Source organism: Nylanderia fulva, unplaced genomic scaffold (assembly GCF_048542155.1).
Source record: "Nylanderia fulva isolate GAGA-0341 unplaced genomic scaffold, ASM4854215v1 Scaffold69, whole genome shotgun sequence".
Lineage (NCBI taxonomy): Eukaryota > Metazoa > Arthropoda > Insecta > Hymenoptera > Formicidae > Nylanderia > Nylanderia fulva.
Window position 1 is genome coordinate 659,134 of NW_028190797.1, and position 16,902 is coordinate 676,035.

Consider the following 16,902-nt stretch of genomic DNA (forward strand, 5'->3'; position numbering starts at 1 on the left):
TGTGTTTAAATTAATTAATGTTACTTTAAGGTGCATTGTAATTTTGAAACTTAGCAGCGCGCCCAGTTTTTTTAACTAAAATTTTTTTATTTCTTTTTCACATGGCGCATGGACTTGGCATCTTGTTTATCTTTTTTTTTAAAAGATAAGTTTTTTTATGGTACGATTCTACATTTGCAAATTTAAATTTTTACTGATTCATTATACGACTCTATATATGTCTGCAACTTTAATTTTCCACTGGTACAAGTTTCTACTTTCACTTGGGGCAATTTTTTTTTTATTTCATTACTTTTGTTACGATTGTACATGGGTTTATAATCGATAATTTTTCATACAATTCTATTGTACATGGGTTTGCAATGTAGGATTCTACATAAGTTTGCAATGGATAATTTTTAATACAATTCTACATGGGTTTGCAATGGTTAATTTTTCATAGGATTCTACATGAGTTTGCAATGGTTAATTTTTCATAGGATTCTACATAGGTTTGCAATGGGTACGATTCTACATGGGTTTGCAATGGTTAATTTTGCCTAGGATTCTACATGGGTTTGCAATGATTAATTTTTCATAGGATTCTACATGGGTTTGCAATAGGATAGGATTCTACATGGGTTTGCAATGGATAATTTTTGTTAATGGCGTGCCCTTAACTGGTCGCCTTTTTTTACCTTTTTTTAAAGGTGAGTTTTTAGAGATTATATATAAAACTGGATAATGGCGCGCGAAAGCGCGTGCTTGTGTTTTCTAGTGACCTAATGAGATATAAACCTTTTATTGCTCTCAGATATTACAAGCTGTTTTTATCAAAACAAATGATATATCTAATCTAAGCAGATTCGAAGAATGTCTGATAATTCCGAAAACGTAAACGTGCACGATAATTTTTAAACAATATATCTTCGTTTACGTAAGATTGCAGATAAACATAATTTTTCCTTTTTTCAGTCTTGCTTATCAGCATTATTGCCACTTTGAGTCGCGTTTACTGAAAGATAATAATTCAAAAGAAATAAAAACAAGCCTCGAAAGATGATTAAACAACGTTTGAAAAATTAATCAACATCTTTTAGGCGTTTTTAAATCTTTTTTGGACCATTATTCTTCGAATTTCAACTTGTTCGTATTTCTGTTGCAAGTTTCCTTTCTAAGCATGATGTGATCAATGGCGAGGCGGCAAAGTGGGAGAGGTGGCAGGGATATATAATATATAAAGATGTAAATAAATATAAATAAACTCGTTTATAGTAGCCAATTTTAAATTGCTGGACACGTCTCGGTGACAAGAACTCCTGGTCTTCTTATTTTCAGTATTAATATTTGTCTCGAGCAAATAACTGTAAGTAAAACTTTTCTCATTTAAGATCTAGACTTGATTGAGATTGAACTCGAGTCTGTAAGTTGTCGTATATTTTTGTAAAGTGTAGTCGAAATATCTGGGCTAACTGGGCCGGCTAATTGGTTATAATCAATAGCGATAAAAGTGTATTAATTCGCAAAGTGTATTACCTATATAAATCATTCTACAAGGTGTTTCGAAATTAAATGTCAAACCTTCGGGAGCGTGTAGAAGATCGATAAGCTAAGAAAAAAAGTCATATAGAGTTATGCTCGTTTTTGCTTTATTTTCGAAAAAATCGCAAGAAAAGTGTTTTATTTTTTAATTTACTTTATTATTTATTTATTTATTTTACTTCTAATAAAGATATTGTTCAAAATGTTGGCTTTTTGCAGCAATGCAAGCATTGCATCTAGTATTTACATTTTGTATTACAGCCAGAGACTAGTCTGATGATATTTGATGAATTACAGACACGATTCGATCTTTTAGGTACTCTCTTGAATCGCACAGGATACGTACTATATAAATCGTACTCGTATTCGCGTATATAATACGTTAAATCAAAACATTACAAATACTTTTAATTGTCATATAATCTATACAATAAATTTCTTAGAAATTGTAAATTAATTTCCGATTTAATTTCGCAAATATATTCGACTTCCTGCAACATGATAAATATAATATTATTTACAAATAGTGGTGTTTTAGAAAAGTGTTTCAATAATGTTTAAATGTCGACATTTTAGTTTTAATATTTGTATTTTTATTGCATTGATTTTGTGTTTTTATCGAAATATTTAATGCTTAAAGGGTATATGCTCGAAGATACAAGAAGTAAGATCAATATTTATTTGGATTTTAGGAATTAAAGCTATATTAATAAAAAAGAAAGAACTGTTTTGATTCATCTCCTGACGATATCTTTACTCGATTCAATCAATCTTGTTAATATCTTATTAATATTAATCATGGAGTCGGAACAAACGCAAGTGTCTGAAAAAATAGGGAAAGCTTCCGGTGATTACATAAAAACTATTGAAGGTGATATACAACCGTCGCAGGTGAATAATTCTGTTATCGAATAAATCTGAATTAAGAAAAAAAATCAAATAGAAAAATGGAAAATTAACGAAAAAGTCTTTACTTCGAGTTGACGTGATACTTTTTTTCTTCAGTAAGATACGATTATGTAAATATTAGAATATTAAATTTATTTAATACGTTTAATTAAATGTTTAACAAAATTTTTTTCAAGATTTATATTTCTCAAAGTAGATGAATTTTTTCCTGAAAATATTACGAACTTCTATAGAGAAGAAAATTGTATATAATTTTGCGTCCTTTGGAACTATCTAAAAAATGCTTTAATATTACTTTAATATAATGTACATAATATTTTACGATCGATGTAATAAGCTAACATCAATTCTTCGTAATTTTTGTTCTTTCAATCGATGACATAAAACAAGAAGCTGATAATACCGCTAAATTTTTACGTAATATATTATAATGTCTAGATATTTGGCGTACATAAAAAATTGAAAGATTAAATGTTGATTACAGGGCGTACAGATTAAAATATACAAGAAAAGATGGCTGATGCTTGTCCTCTTCGCACTGTACAGCGGAAGCAACGGCATGCAATGGATCCAATACAGTATTATAGCAAATATTGTAATGCGCTATTACAATGTTTCAAGCTTTCTGATAGACATGACAAGCATGATATATATGATAACATACATTCCATTGATATTTCCCGCCAGTTATCTGCTCAATAAGTTTGTAAGTAATAATCTTATTAATGATAGAGTAGAGCGAACTTGTGCAAACTTGCGTATACTATGTTACGGAACGATCACACATACATTCTCTTGAATTGTGAATCATTTTTCCGTTCGCGTAGAAATGATTAAAGAGTAACAATAAAATTCGAAAAATTCGACTTTCCGACTTGTCTGATTTTTCTAGGTATGGTAGCGAATTGTGGCGGCGCCGTAAAGTTTGCATAATTTAAAAACTTGTAGTATCTGTTGTAGCACCGAACGATAACATTCCTCTTATTTCGAATAAATAATTTTTACCGATTGTTCACTGATATTGATTGGATACAATGCCAAGACAGGATAGCTGGATTTAATCTCACCAACGATATCTTTTAAAAGTCACTTTCTTTCAAGTAATCATTGATATTGATCCGACAAACTTCATTTCGCATACCATTGCACATTCCTGCTTATTAATATGTAAATGATAGTATCTCGTGTGGAATGGAATTTTAGGGTCTTAGATATGCTGTGATCTTCGGGGCGCTCGGAAACGCTCTCGGTTCCTGGATTAAGGTGTTCAGCATAGCTACCGATCGCTTCTGGATCACATTCCTTGGCCAAAGTTTGGTTGCAGTTAGTCAAATTTTCATTCTGTCAGTTCCAGCCCGGCTGGCTGCGCTTTGGTTCGGTCCTGATCAAGTTAGCAGCGCCTGCAGCATCGGTGTTCTCGGCAACCAGGTATGCAAATATCTCAATGCATCATATTAAAGTATGCTCTCTGAAATAGAACTTGAGTTTGATGTTTGAAGGAGACTTGATAATTTAAAAAATATGTTTTTTTTATGATTTATTATTATATTGTTAGAATTTATTTTTGTCCTTGAATTATATTAAAATTATATTAAAAATGTATAAAGACTTATCTTTAAAATTTTCTAAAATTGAGTTTTTTGAAAAATTGAATTAATGATTGCCTTGGATTACTTTATGAATAGTGTAAGAATTTAATTTTGTATACATATCTCCTTTTTCTCTTTCTTCCTCTCTCGTTATCTTTATACAAAATAATCTTCGTGAAAATGGAATGAAAACCATGATGTAGAAACGTGTTAACTTCACGAAACACAAAAAGTCGCTAACTATTAATCCACACAATCAAATGATTTCTGATTCCACGAATCAAGAACGTGCGATAATAGACAATCGATATAATCCGATGATGAGATAAATCAATTTATTTGACACGATATGGATGTTAATTAAAATTTTTATATTTGTCTCATTTATAAATAGATTACAAAATAATTATTATATGTAAAATAATATTAATCCTGTTTTGTTACAAATTAATACCTTTCAAATTACATATCTGCATACATTTTTATCCGAATGGAATGTAATTCAATTTAATATTTGATAATTAATTAAAAGGAATTCACGCAGAAGTATGTTAAAGATTTTTCAAAGTTTACATTATTATTCGTGATTATTATTACATATAATGAATTCTTATTTAATGTGTTGCAAATTTCTGTCTAATTTAATTTAATTCTGTGCAGAATATAATATTTTGATTAATTGTTATAGAAATATATAATAATTCTTAGAAATTTATTACGTGAGATAATTGGTCTCTCTTGAAGTAAATTCTCAGTGTTATTATATAAGACTCGTTTTTCATCAAACGTAACATTACAAATTATTATTATGTATTTTAAAAAATGCACGACATTGAGAAGATATTCGATTGTTACAGCGACACGTGTCGCTGCACGTGCAGATAAACGAGAATAGATCCCCACGCGCGGAAGTGACAGTCTGGAGTATCTCGCTAATCGACGAAAGGTACTTCAGGAGATTTAAATTGTGACTGTGATTAGGTGGGAAATCAAGTCCAAATGAACACCCACGATTAATTTTGCTATCTCGACAGGCAGATCGGCCGGTGTCTGTGCGAGGGCGGACGAAAGAAACGAAGGTGGCAGAGGGCTCACCCTATATCATAGGATTTAATTAATTCTAGGTGCGAACTGTGTGCAGCAGCTATCATTTTATCAGTTGTCGTGTGTTTTATCGGGGAATACTGTCGTGCCTTACATCGATTTTGCAAGAGATAAAACGGAAGCTCAATTATATGCATTTTACAGTCGCTTTCGTATTACGGATCCGAATTTTAAAACACGTAAATGCATCTTTAAAATGAATTTTCAGAAGGGAGAAAGTATCCGGTATGGCTCTCAATGGCTCATTTTTTAATTTAAAAAAATTTTTACAATTAGAGTAGAAAATTCAATTTCTTTCGTATTATTAAATAAATATATAATTTTAATGTATTCGACATGTTCTTATATACATTTTATTGACCTATATACAGAAATGACTTGTTTTAACAGCTGAAAACGGAAACGTTCCGCTTCGATGACAATAAGTAAAAATGTGGTGAAAATACGAGCGATACTAATTTCAATTGTCATAAATATACGCTAAACGTGCTTAAGATAAGCATTATATATATCAGAAAAAATGAACTTATACAAGAAATGTTTCTTTCAAATACTTTTTCCTAAAAATTTGAAAACAACATAGGATATTTGTCCCTTGATTTTTTGTTGCAGTTAGGTGTAGCTATTGGTTTTTTATTTCCACCGATGTTAGTGCCCAATAGCGACAATATCTGCAACGTTGAAAGGGGGTTGCGACTTATGTTCTATATCGTCGCGGCTTTCACGACGCTTATATTAGTCTTCATATTATTCTGTACGTGAACCTTTATTTATAGTTATATAATAGTTATGTTATCGAATAATAAAATTTTTGGAAGCTGAAAAATTTAGAAAAAATATTATTTAACAAGCGATGATAATTAATGATATGATCCATCTTTTCAATGATTTAATGATTTGAATATTTCGCTACAAAAAAAAGACCAATTGAAAAGCAAGAATATAAAAGAAATAATTAAAAAGATATTCCATATAAATAATTTTTTTATAAAATATTACATTTATATTTTATGAACGTTTATTTCAGTGTCAAAAAACTTATATCTTGAGCAAATAATATACATGTTTTATCTTTTCACAAAATTATATTTTCTTTAATCCGAAATTTTATTGTTAAGACGTGCACATTTTCTTTTATTACTTAATAGAAATCACTTAACAGTAATTTATTTTTAACTAGTCTTCAAGTCAGCGCCGCCTTTACCACCTAGCCCAGCTCAAGCTGTGCAAAGAGAGAACACTGTGAACGAGAAATTTTCTCATTCTATTAAGAGGCTGCTTACCAATAACGGTTATGTGTTACTTTTATTCAGCTACGGCATCAATAACGGCGTCTATTGCGCCATAAGTACCCTCTTGAATCAAATTATTCTCAAACATTTCCAGGTAGGTATTTTCCCTCCTGAAAACTGCTAATTCTCGCTTCTTTCGACATTTTTTAAAATTTTATTTTACAAACTGTTATTTATTAATGTTAAATATTTCAATATGTGTATCTTTTCTCGGTTCTTTGAAAAATTATAAGAATTTGCTACTTTTAAACTTTTCTTCCTTTCAGGGACATGAAGAGGATGCCGGTCGTATCGGTTTAACAATAGTTTGCATTGGAGTGCTGAGCTCCGTTATATTCGGCGTTATATTGGATAAAACACACAAATTCAAGTGAGTAAACGAAAGCATAGTTTTTATTTTAATATTGCTAAATAATATGATTTTATTAAAAATGAAAATTATTTTTAACAATAGCAATATTATTTCAACAAATTATTTCGATTTTTTAAAATCAGTAAAAATTCATGATAACAGTATAAATTCATGATAACAGTTATTGTAAAATCTTATCAGAGAGAGAATTTATGATATATTGATTGAATAATTTATCATTAAATTGTACATATCTGTATTTCAATTTATATCATCTCATCGAATGATAATTTATGTGATTAAACGAAAAATGTATAAATTTTTAGAGAGACTACGTTAGTGATCTACCTATGTTGTCTCCTTGGAATGATAGTCTTTACTTTGACACTGGACAATAAAGAGATATATGTTGTTTACATTACAGCCGGTCTCTTGGGGTAAAATCTAGCGATTATTTTTGTTATATTGTTCAGAAAATTATTTTAGAAGAACTTTATTGTTACAAACATATCTAATATTATGATTTACGATTTGCGCTTTTTAATTTCTAAAATCGATTCCAATTTAAATGTATTATAAGACACTTTACACTTTTGGCCAGAATTCACTAAAAGCTTTGTCGTTAAAATTAATTTTTTTTTCAATTAAAAATTTGTTTATAACTGATAGATATCGCTTTTAAAATATTCATTAATAATTCTAATATATTTATTAAAATATTATATTTTCAGCTTCTTCATTACCGGTTATCTGCCGGTCGGTTTTGAATTCGCTGCTGAACTTACGTATCCAGAACCGGAAGGAACTTCGACGGGTTTGTTGAACGCGATGGTGCAAGTCTTCGGCATTGCCTTCACAATGCTCTACAGTTTTCTGTTCAACAATTTGGATGACCTTATGGCAAACGTCGCGATGTGCATTGTCCTCGGGATCGGCACCTTGCTTACGATCATGATACCCAACAATCTAAGACGCCAAAACGTGAAAGTTTGACTGTCTAAAAACGATAGTGAGCCGTTAACAATCAGGGATGAGCTTCCACAGCTCAGTACAAATGATTTCCGCCTTGACAGTTCTCCCCACGACACGTCGTCATAGTCCAAATGGGACTTAATATATTCCTCACACGAGTACACATTATATGCGTTAAGAATAGTGATTTTTCTCTGAGTCATGCGTACGTATCAAGAGAAGATATATCTTTCCTAAAATTAGGAGTTCTTAAAAAAAACTAGTCATCAAAATTCTAAAAACTTACCTTTAAAAAGAAAGTTAAAAAAGACGCTTAGTATGAGCTCGCCAGTAGTGAAAATTTATTTATTGCAAACCCATGTAAAATCCTATGAAAATTTAACTATTGTAAACTCATGTAGAATCATACTTATGTAGAATCGTACTACAAAAATAATGATATAAAAAAAATTGCGCCAAGTAAAAGTAAAAACCAGATAAGAAATATATTTTTATCGGCTCTCAATATTAATAAAAATAATATGAATATGATATTTAAAATCGGCCAATAGAGCACAAGCGCAAAAAATTAATTATTCGGAACTGTATCTCTTGGTTTGAGATTACTAAGTTTCATATATAAATTTTTCTCGCTTATTTCTCCATATGTAAGTTCGAGATTAATTTATATATGGAACTTACAATTAGTAATCTCAAACCAAGAGATACAGTTTCGAAGAATTAATTTTTTGCGCTTGTGCTCTATTGGCCAATTTTAAATATCATATTCATAAAAGTAAAAACTTGTACCAGTGAAAAATTAAAGTTACAAATTAATATAGAGTTGTATAATGAACCAGTAAAAAATAAAAAATTTTAGTTAAAAAAAACTTGGTGCACTGCTAAATAATATTCTAATAATATTAAAATTAAATTGTTATTGTAAAATTTATTGCAGTTAAAATATATTTTGTAGTTAAATTAATTAATGTTACTTTAAGGTGCATTGTAATTTTAAAACTTAGCAGCACGCCAAGTTTTTTTAACTAAAATTTTTTCATTTTTTACTGGTTCATTATACAACTGAATCTATCGATTAAGTTTAGCATAAACTTGATTGCTTTAGCCGATATTGAGCATTCGAAAATAAATAAAGTTGAATATCGATAAAAAACATATATTAGCCGTCATTAGAATATATTTTTACGTTTCTCGAATTTATGAGGCTGAAGAAAAATAACAAATATCTTTTTTCAGCACGATGCCTTCTTACAAACTAACTTTCTTTCCTTCTAAAGCATTTGCTGAACCAATTCGCTTCCTGTTCAGCTACGGTAATATCGAGTTCGCCGACAATCGTTTCGACTGGGAGGATTGGCCGAAAATTAAGCCGAGTATGTAGCTGCAAGACGCTGATCGATATTATTAATAACATGTGTCTTACTAGCATTTGTTAATTTATCGCAGTCGTTTTCCTTTTTTTAATTAAATCTATCCAAATCTCTAACTTATGGATTTTTGCGATAGATCAGCAATGAAAAAAATTTATGATTCTCATATATTACTTTTCCCACTTTGATTGATTTTTTATTGTAACTTATTTTCTTGTTTTTATAAATATGACATAATATTTTTTTCTATATATATTATTATTCTATTATATATTATAGAGATGTATTATTTTACTGAACTTTCTTGCGTAAATCACAGAAGAAGAAATTAATGTTATTTCAATTGTGCGACAATAGAGTGTTTTGTTTCTTATTATGCATTGTAATGTCTTACAAAACAATCGGTATTGTCATGCGAATAAAATGCGCTATTGTTAAGGATCGTCAACACGTTTATTAAATTCGAGTCTATCTATTCTGTAAATTTATGTCGTTCAAATTGTCGTTCCGCCAAGTCGTTCGATCTTGCTTATTGTGTCAATATTTTTAAATTACTCGCGTTATTTGTGTCAGCCTCGCAGTAACGGCTGTCCTTTGTGATTATCGTCTTAAAAATTAAATATTTTGGCATGACTCTCGTCGACAGATTCTCGTTCGCGAAAGTACCCTTCGACTTGTTTTCAACGTCTCTTGTTTATTCGTTATTCTATCACGACTTTTGCACGCAGAAAACACCTTGAAGTGTTTCCCGGTCAAACTGTTTTGCTTCTTCTCGCATGGGCAAATTGAGGAGCGAACCGGCGTTCCCGCCGACTCTTTGTCAGAAGCCAACGAGAAATCATACGATCGAGATCGCGTCCGCACCTTGAAAAATCGAACAACTTGGCCGGACTTATCGTTAGTAACGGGAACGCGGAACTCTATCTAAGTGTCGCGTCCGTGATACGATTCGCATCATTATATTTAATTCGGACAAAGTGAATAAATGACAGTTTTGTTAATTTGATTAAACAATTGTGCATTTATAAATCTATTACTCTCGCTCGCTCCCGTCTTCAATCTTCAGTCTCGCGGTCGCGGTCCACTATCATTCTGTCTCTCTCTCTCCTTCTCAACGTTCTATCACTCTGTCTCTCTCGCTCCTTCTCAACGCTATACCGCCGTCTCTCTCATCGCACATTCATCCCGCGTTCTCGCGGAGCGGAACCCGCCGCACGCGTTCACGACATTCGAGTGAAAATCCTCGAATCTCGAACAGCTATATTCAACTGTTTTATGGAAAACATGCTGTTATCTTTCAATATATATAAACAACCTGTTAATGTAAGAAAGAATTTTTGTGTAATTCAAGCTGATCAATAAACTGTCGATATGCTGTAATAAACTTACAATTTAAAGGAAAACATTTTAGAACATGGAAAATACAAAGCCACACGAAGCAGTAAATTGCTTCAATATATTTCTATATAAAAAATAACAAGTAAGTTTCAAAAGAACAAATTATATTGCAAAAAGTTAGACTCTTTAATATTAAATTAGCTTTAACTTTAATAATTAATCATTAAAGCTCTTTTTAATATCTACAAATATTGCATGACAATAATTGCATTGTAATTTTATTGTGATATAAATTCTAATAGTTTTTTTCCACAAACTCTATTCGATTTATAATAATAGTAAATTGGCTACTAGTATTCGATAGTATAAGATCAAAAGATTATATTTGATATAGTCAATGTTGATATGAAAATTTGTCTGTAAAACGTTTCGACCGAATTTTGGTTATCCTCACAATCAGTTACAAAATTCACATTCACATATTCTATAATAAAGAAAAATGTATTTCATCTTTACTCTTAATACAGAATTTTAATTATTTCTATTTTTTCTTTATAGAATTTTATAACTAAGGATGGCCTGAATTAAATAAAAACCATTGTTCATTCGTTTTACGAATAAACAATATTTTTAATCAACATTGACCGTATGGAATAATCTTTTGACCTTGTCATTGAGGATCTATCTTTCTAATTGAAAGATTATTCCAATAAATCTATTATCATTATTTATTATTAGTCATTGCTGTTTGCGACACCTATTTTTATTTGTTTTGAATTGTTATCTGTTTATTTGATTTTAAACATTTTAATATATTCACATGTTCTTTAAATATCATTCTTCAGCCGTGGCGTAAGGCCAGGTAGCCATGCTCAAAGTAGATAGGAAAAAGGTTGCTCAGTCTACAGCTATAATATTTGCTGCTACTTGGCAAAACAATACGATCTTACTGGCAAAGACGATTGGGAAGCTCTGGAAATTGATATCACGGTCGATACATTACATGATTTACGCAATAGTAAGTATATAGACAAAAATATATGCTATTTATATATATTTTTAATTTATTTTTTAATTTTTCTCTTTTCATCACTAAGTAATTGAAGCGATTCTAAATAATTTAAACCACAATTTTAGTGAACTTAAGTACCAATACTGTTGATATACTAATTTATTCGTGAAAACAATAAGTAATACATTTTTTTCTGTATGTGCCATATTTACTGCAAATTTAATTTATTTAATTATTTGATTTTTTTAAATGTTTCATCAAAATTACTTATAACACGCAATTCATTCTTTTTTTTTTTTTACCATAAAAATCGTAGCTTATAGCTATGAGAGCAACAGAAAAATTAACACTCGTCAAAGACATGGTGCCGTACTATCTGAAGCGTCTCGACGCACAAGTAAAGCAGAACGGCGGTTATTTTGTTGGTAGTACTTTAACCTGGACCGATCTTGTTATTGTCGATAGTATATAGTTCAGCTTTCAGCTGGACGAATTGAAGGCTGTCATCGCACGAAAGTGCCCTGAACTGGCCAACAGGCGTGAAGTTGTCTTCCACCATGATAACGTCAGACCTCACGTCGCGATGTCTATCTGTAAGAAACTATATTAGACGTAAAATGGAACGTTTTTCCTCATCCTCCATATTCTCCCGATCGTGCCCCATCTGATTACTACCTATTTCTATCTTTGAAAAATTTTCTTCGAGACAAGACATTCGAGTCATTCGAAATCCTCAAAAATCATCCCGATCAATTCTTCGTCAGTAAGAAATTTTCATTTTGGAAGAAAGGCATCATGTCACTTCTTAAAAGATGGACCAAGATGGTTGAACAAAACGGTACATATTTGCTTAAATAAAGTTCTTCTTTGTGCAAAATATTGCGTTCAAATAAAACAAACTTTCCGAACAACCTAATATATTATGTACGCTTTTATGTTTTACGATAATAACATATTTGTTTCTGTAGTCGCAGCAATAATGCCAAAATTTCAAATTATTGGCCTAGTTTACACCGTACTTTATTCGCGCGACCTGATCTATGCCCTAACCTAAAGTACACCTAAAGTAGACCTTTCTGGAAATGTTTACATCATGTAGACCAATAATGCTTTTAGACCTAATATAAGTCGCACTTAGTTCTCATGTGAATACCATCTATATCAGCTTTTTCCATCGTATTACAAGTTACGTTACTAATTATTAAGTAAGGCACGTAGGAAACAGGCTAACTGTTACACAAACTTACACGTTGTGTAAACAGAGTCCTCTATCAGATATTTACTGATACACTTTTAGATCATCTGCGTTTACACGCAATATATTGTACAGGGTGTATAAAAATGATTGGTCACCACTTCGTCAGCTAATTCTCCTGTTCATGTTCGACAAAGATCACTTCCAATTTAAAGAAATGTTAGAAAAATTAACGTCAGTCGCTTTAGAAAGCTTAACTAACAATTTAAAAAAACAATTGTAAACAATAAATTTAGTTAATTATTCTAACATTTCCTTAACTTGTCAATTTAACTTTCTGAGTTACTTTGTAACGTTCAATGTTGCTATTATTGAGCTTCTCTCATCAATATTCCCAACAAAATCACATATCCTAATTATTTTTAATTTCATGATTCTTTTCACATATAAGGACACGTTTGCGACCTATGGTCCCTGTGAGACTTTTGATCTTTTAAATGAGTAGATATTTTTCGCACAATAAAAAATTTTGACAAATTTTGCAGAGCCATGTTGGGGGTGATCTTTTCCGAACAGGAGAATTAGCTGACAAAATGGCGACCAATCATTTTTATACACCCTGTACAACCTAAATTAGATCAGGGATCGTGAAAAAGAGATTTGACAAGCAAGTTTAGGTCACTTCATAAATGTTTACATCATCGCGACCTATCGTGCATAGGTCGAATATAGGAATATATGTCGCGAACTAAACGTACGGTGTAAACTAGGCCATTGTCATTATAATTATGAACATATCGTCATATTTATATTATGAATCACTTTATATTATTACCTCACGAATATGTAATGTCTTGTAAAAAAGATAAAGATAATTTCAAATATTGAGGTATTAAAATAATTAAATTGTACAATGGGTAAATATATATATATATATATATATATATATATATATATAAATGTAATAATTATAAATATTAAACATTTACGTACTTACGTATATATCTATATATATACGTAAAATTCTGTAATAATTTATAGTTATTATCAATAATAGTAAAACATATTGTGCAATTTAATTTACAATTATTATTAACACATGTTGCATCCGCTAATGATTACGTATTTAAGTCGAGAAAAAAAGTTAGAAGAGATAAGAAAAATGTGTTATATAAATGATGAAAATTTATTATACACAATATACGTTATAAGCAATACAGTCTGATTACGTCTATGAATCACAAAAATTTTTGTTTTGTATTAGCAGACTACAACGTATTCGTGATTGTTATGAAGCAAAAAAAATAATCTTTAAAAATATTTATTAAAAGTGAAAAGAGCAATCAATGATTATGTTTTATCAGATGATCAAATTGATCGGTGAAAATAAATATTTTCGCAAGAACGCGAAATTAAAATAAATATCGCGCTGGTAAAAACATAAAATTAAGCACGTAATAAAAAGTATTACACAAAATGTTCTTTTTTATATGTTATAGCAATCAGTGGCGTTTATTTTTAATTTAACACAAAATATGATTGCATATCTTTGCTCAGCTTACCATGACGGCGAGATCTACACGAGAGGTCTACAAAATACGCACGAAAAAAATTATAACGATACATAAACGCAATCAAACAAATCGAAATATGTACTATTTTAAAGAAAGGTTTTTACATTACAAATTCGCATGTTTATGTTTGTCATTTTTGTCACATTATAAGCTACATATCTAATCTTATTATACTTTTACTATTGTATATAATCCATGTATTATGAATACATGTTCGTCAAATGTTAATTTCTTACAGTTTAAATTATTTGTAGAAGAATATTTCTTTTAGTTTTAAATATCAGTATTCGAATTATCCGAAATTTAATTTGTATCGAGCTCGATTTTATTCTTGAGAGTATTCGCATATCTTTGAGCGTTTATGGTGTTTGAGATTATATTTACGTTTTTACCACATTCACACGCATGTGGTTTTTCATCGGAGTGCACAATTTTATGGTGTATTAAGTTTGTTCTCGTCCCGAAACGCTTGTCGCATATATTGCACTTATAATTCTTCTCGCCCGTGTGCTTCATCAATCGTCAATATTGTCGAATATAAAATTTCGTATATTCGAAAGAATTAATTCTCTGTTTAATTTTTATTACTTAGTAAGTACCACATACTATGTAATAATCTTTGATAATGTTTATATACTACTAAAAAGTTATTTCAAAAACAAATTTTAATTACATTGTAAAAGCACTTATTTTTCATAAGCAAATTTTTTAATTACTAACAATAAGAGAAAATAATGTTCTAATTCAATAAATATAATTTATTTATTTATAATTGTATGTTTCTTAAATAAAATAAGTAATGTTAATAGAACACACCAAATATATAATAAATATATTTTTGTTTATTGGAAACAATGAAATGTATTTTATATAATCACAGTATTCCATATCAATAAAAATTTACCTTACTTTACATTATTTAATTTACTTGTTGCACTAAACAATGCATATACTTCAAAAAATTAATCTTTTAAGATAAAACAGAAATGTTTTTAATATTTTTTTGAATAATTATACTTTTCTCTAATAATTTTTTAATATTTTCTTAAATCCACTTACAGTTTATTTCTCGATCAACTTTTCGATAATATTATTTAATAAATTTTTTAGCAAATATTGATGTTAATTATCAAAATTACAAAGCATTATAAATAACGTTTTCGTTTCAAGCAATTACTTTATGTATCTTTTTCTTTATAACATCTTATTGAAGCTTATTTCTCATTTACTCTCTTTTTGTTTGTTTTCAATCAAAATACTCAAAATTTTAATTAATACTGTCAGAAATATTAGAAAATTTTGTTAAATATAAACAATTTCCTCATAATTTATCTTTATTCGCAGGTTATTTCTCAATTTATATTTTACTTGTACATAAATGTTGGGGTTTTATCCTTTTTATTTCTTTTTCTTTCTTTTACATGTTCTTGCTTGATGAGATTTTATTCAGATGTTTTCCGATATTGCCTTACTAAATCAAAAATTCGTACAGATACGTGTTTTTTAAAAGACAATTGTGATAATTCTTTTACAATTTCTGTTAACGTTTACTTTGATACGACGTTACGACGTGTATAAATGTCAAGAATTGTGCGACGATCGAACTTAACGATCTGTTACATATACAATATCCAGGGTTGGGAAGTAACGAGTTACTTGTAACGAAGTTACAGTTACAATTACTTTTTTTCGGTAACTATAACTTAACTTCGTTACTTCTCTCCATCTGTAACTGTAACTGTAACTTAGTTACATTTTTTTAGTAACTAGTAACTATTTTAATAGTTACTTTATTAGTTACTTTTTTTGGAAACATGCGCTAAAAGTATTGTTTAAGTATGGTAGCCGTTATATTATTAAATTAAATTTTGATAACAGTAGCATATGGATCTTCATATGATTTAATCTTTTACCTAAAATTTTCATTTTGTGTACATAAAATAATATAACACGCAATTAAGATCGACCAATCACAGTCAAATATTTAAAAAAATTCTTAAAGGTAATAATTGATCGATTTGCTTGCGACTTTGCGATTACCATTTAGTAACTTACTATAACTATTTTTACTGTTGTATATAAAGGTCATTCATACATTGATGTTAATTGCAAAGTCGCAAACAAATCGATCAATATTACATTCAAGAATTTTTTTAAATACTTGACTGTAATTGTGCATAAAATGTAAGCTCCTTATATTTAAAACAATGTATAATTATTTTTAAAAAGTAACTGAAAAGTAACGACTCGTTACTTTTAGAGTAACTGTAACTGTAACGAGTTATTTTTTAAAATCGGTAACTTGTAACTGTAACTAGTTACTTTTTCAATGAAATAACTGTAACTGTAACTAGTTACTTTTACAAAGTAACTTTCCCAACCCTGACAATATCTATGTCTTGTTCTGACTTATCTGTTAATAACAACATCAAATATTGTTTAAGTTTATATATATATATATATATATATATATATATATAACTAAGAAGCCACCAGTTGATAATTAAAAATGGTAATAATTTCATCAACCATATCTGGCTATAAGTAATATTTATTAAAACTTTACGACGTTTCGGCCATGGGTTTTGGCCCTTATCAAGTGCTATAAACAATTAATATATAATTAAATTGATAATATTACAAAATAATACAAATTAGGTGCTTAACTATTAAT

At 29.5% G+C, this 16,902-nt stretch overlaps 2 protein-coding genes across 3 annotated transcripts; both read left to right on the forward strand.

The window, feature by feature from the left end:
• Positions 1–1,252: 1,252 nt before the first annotated feature.
• LOC114933979 (choline/ethanolamine transporter flvcr2a-like) lies at positions 1,253–7,768 on the forward strand. 2 transcript variants are annotated; one of them, XM_085488389.1, is made up of 9 exons: positions 1,253–1,345; positions 2,214–2,412; positions 2,915–3,136; positions 3,634–3,858; positions 5,736–5,877; positions 6,304–6,509; positions 6,682–6,785; positions 7,094–7,204; positions 7,499–7,768. In XM_085488389.1, the coding sequence occupies exons 2-9, from the start codon at positions 2,320–2,322 to the stop codon at positions 7,758–7,760; spliced, it is 1,365 nt and encodes a 454-aa protein (XP_085344515.1). In that variant the 5' UTR covers positions 1,253–1,345; positions 2,214–2,319; the 3' UTR covers positions 7,761–7,768. The 2 variants fall into 2 exon arrangements, with proteins under 2 accessions (XP_085344515.1, XP_085344514.1); XM_085488388.1 differs by lacking the exon at positions 2,214–2,412.
• Positions 7,769–7,869: 101 nt separating this feature from the next.
• Positions 7,870–14,790, forward strand: LOC114933978 (glutathione S-transferase-like). Its single transcript, XM_085488406.1, has 6 exons — positions 7,870–7,944; positions 8,976–9,119; positions 9,683–9,705; positions 11,349–11,465; positions 11,776–11,884; positions 11,944–14,790. The coding sequence occupies exons 1-6, from the start codon at positions 7,871–7,873 to the stop codon at positions 11,954–11,956; spliced, it is 480 nt and encodes a 159-aa protein (XP_085344532.1). The 5' UTR covers position 7,870; the 3' UTR covers positions 11,957–14,790.
• The last annotated feature ends 2,112 nt before the right edge of the window (positions 14,791–16,902 follow it).

Bases quoted from the DNA above. Each gene is read 5' to 3' on its own strand.
- LOC114933979 (XM_085488389.1), top strand. From the start codon at position 2,320: ATGGAGTCGGAACAAACGCAAGTGTCTGAAAAAATAGGGAAAGCTTCC. The intron at 2,413-2,914 runs GTGAATAATTCT...TGTTGATTACAG, and splicing joins GTGATATACAACCGTCGCAG to GGCGTACAGATTAAAATATA. The intron at 3,137-3,633 runs GTAAGTAATAAT...ATGGAATTTTAG, and splicing joins GTTATCTGCTCAATAAGTTT to GGTCTTAGATATGCTGTGAT.
- LOC114933978 (XM_085488406.1), top strand. From the start codon at position 7,871: ATGGGACTTAATATATTCCTCACACGAGTACACATTATATGCGTTAAG. The intron at 7,945-8,975 runs GTACGTATCAAG...ATCTTTTTTCAG, and splicing joins GATTTTTCTCTGAGTCATGC to CACGATGCCTTCTTACAAAC. The intron at 9,706-11,348 runs GTGATTATCGTC...AAGGTTGCTCAG, and splicing joins CGCAGTAACGGCTGTCCTTT to TCTACAGCTATAATATTTGC.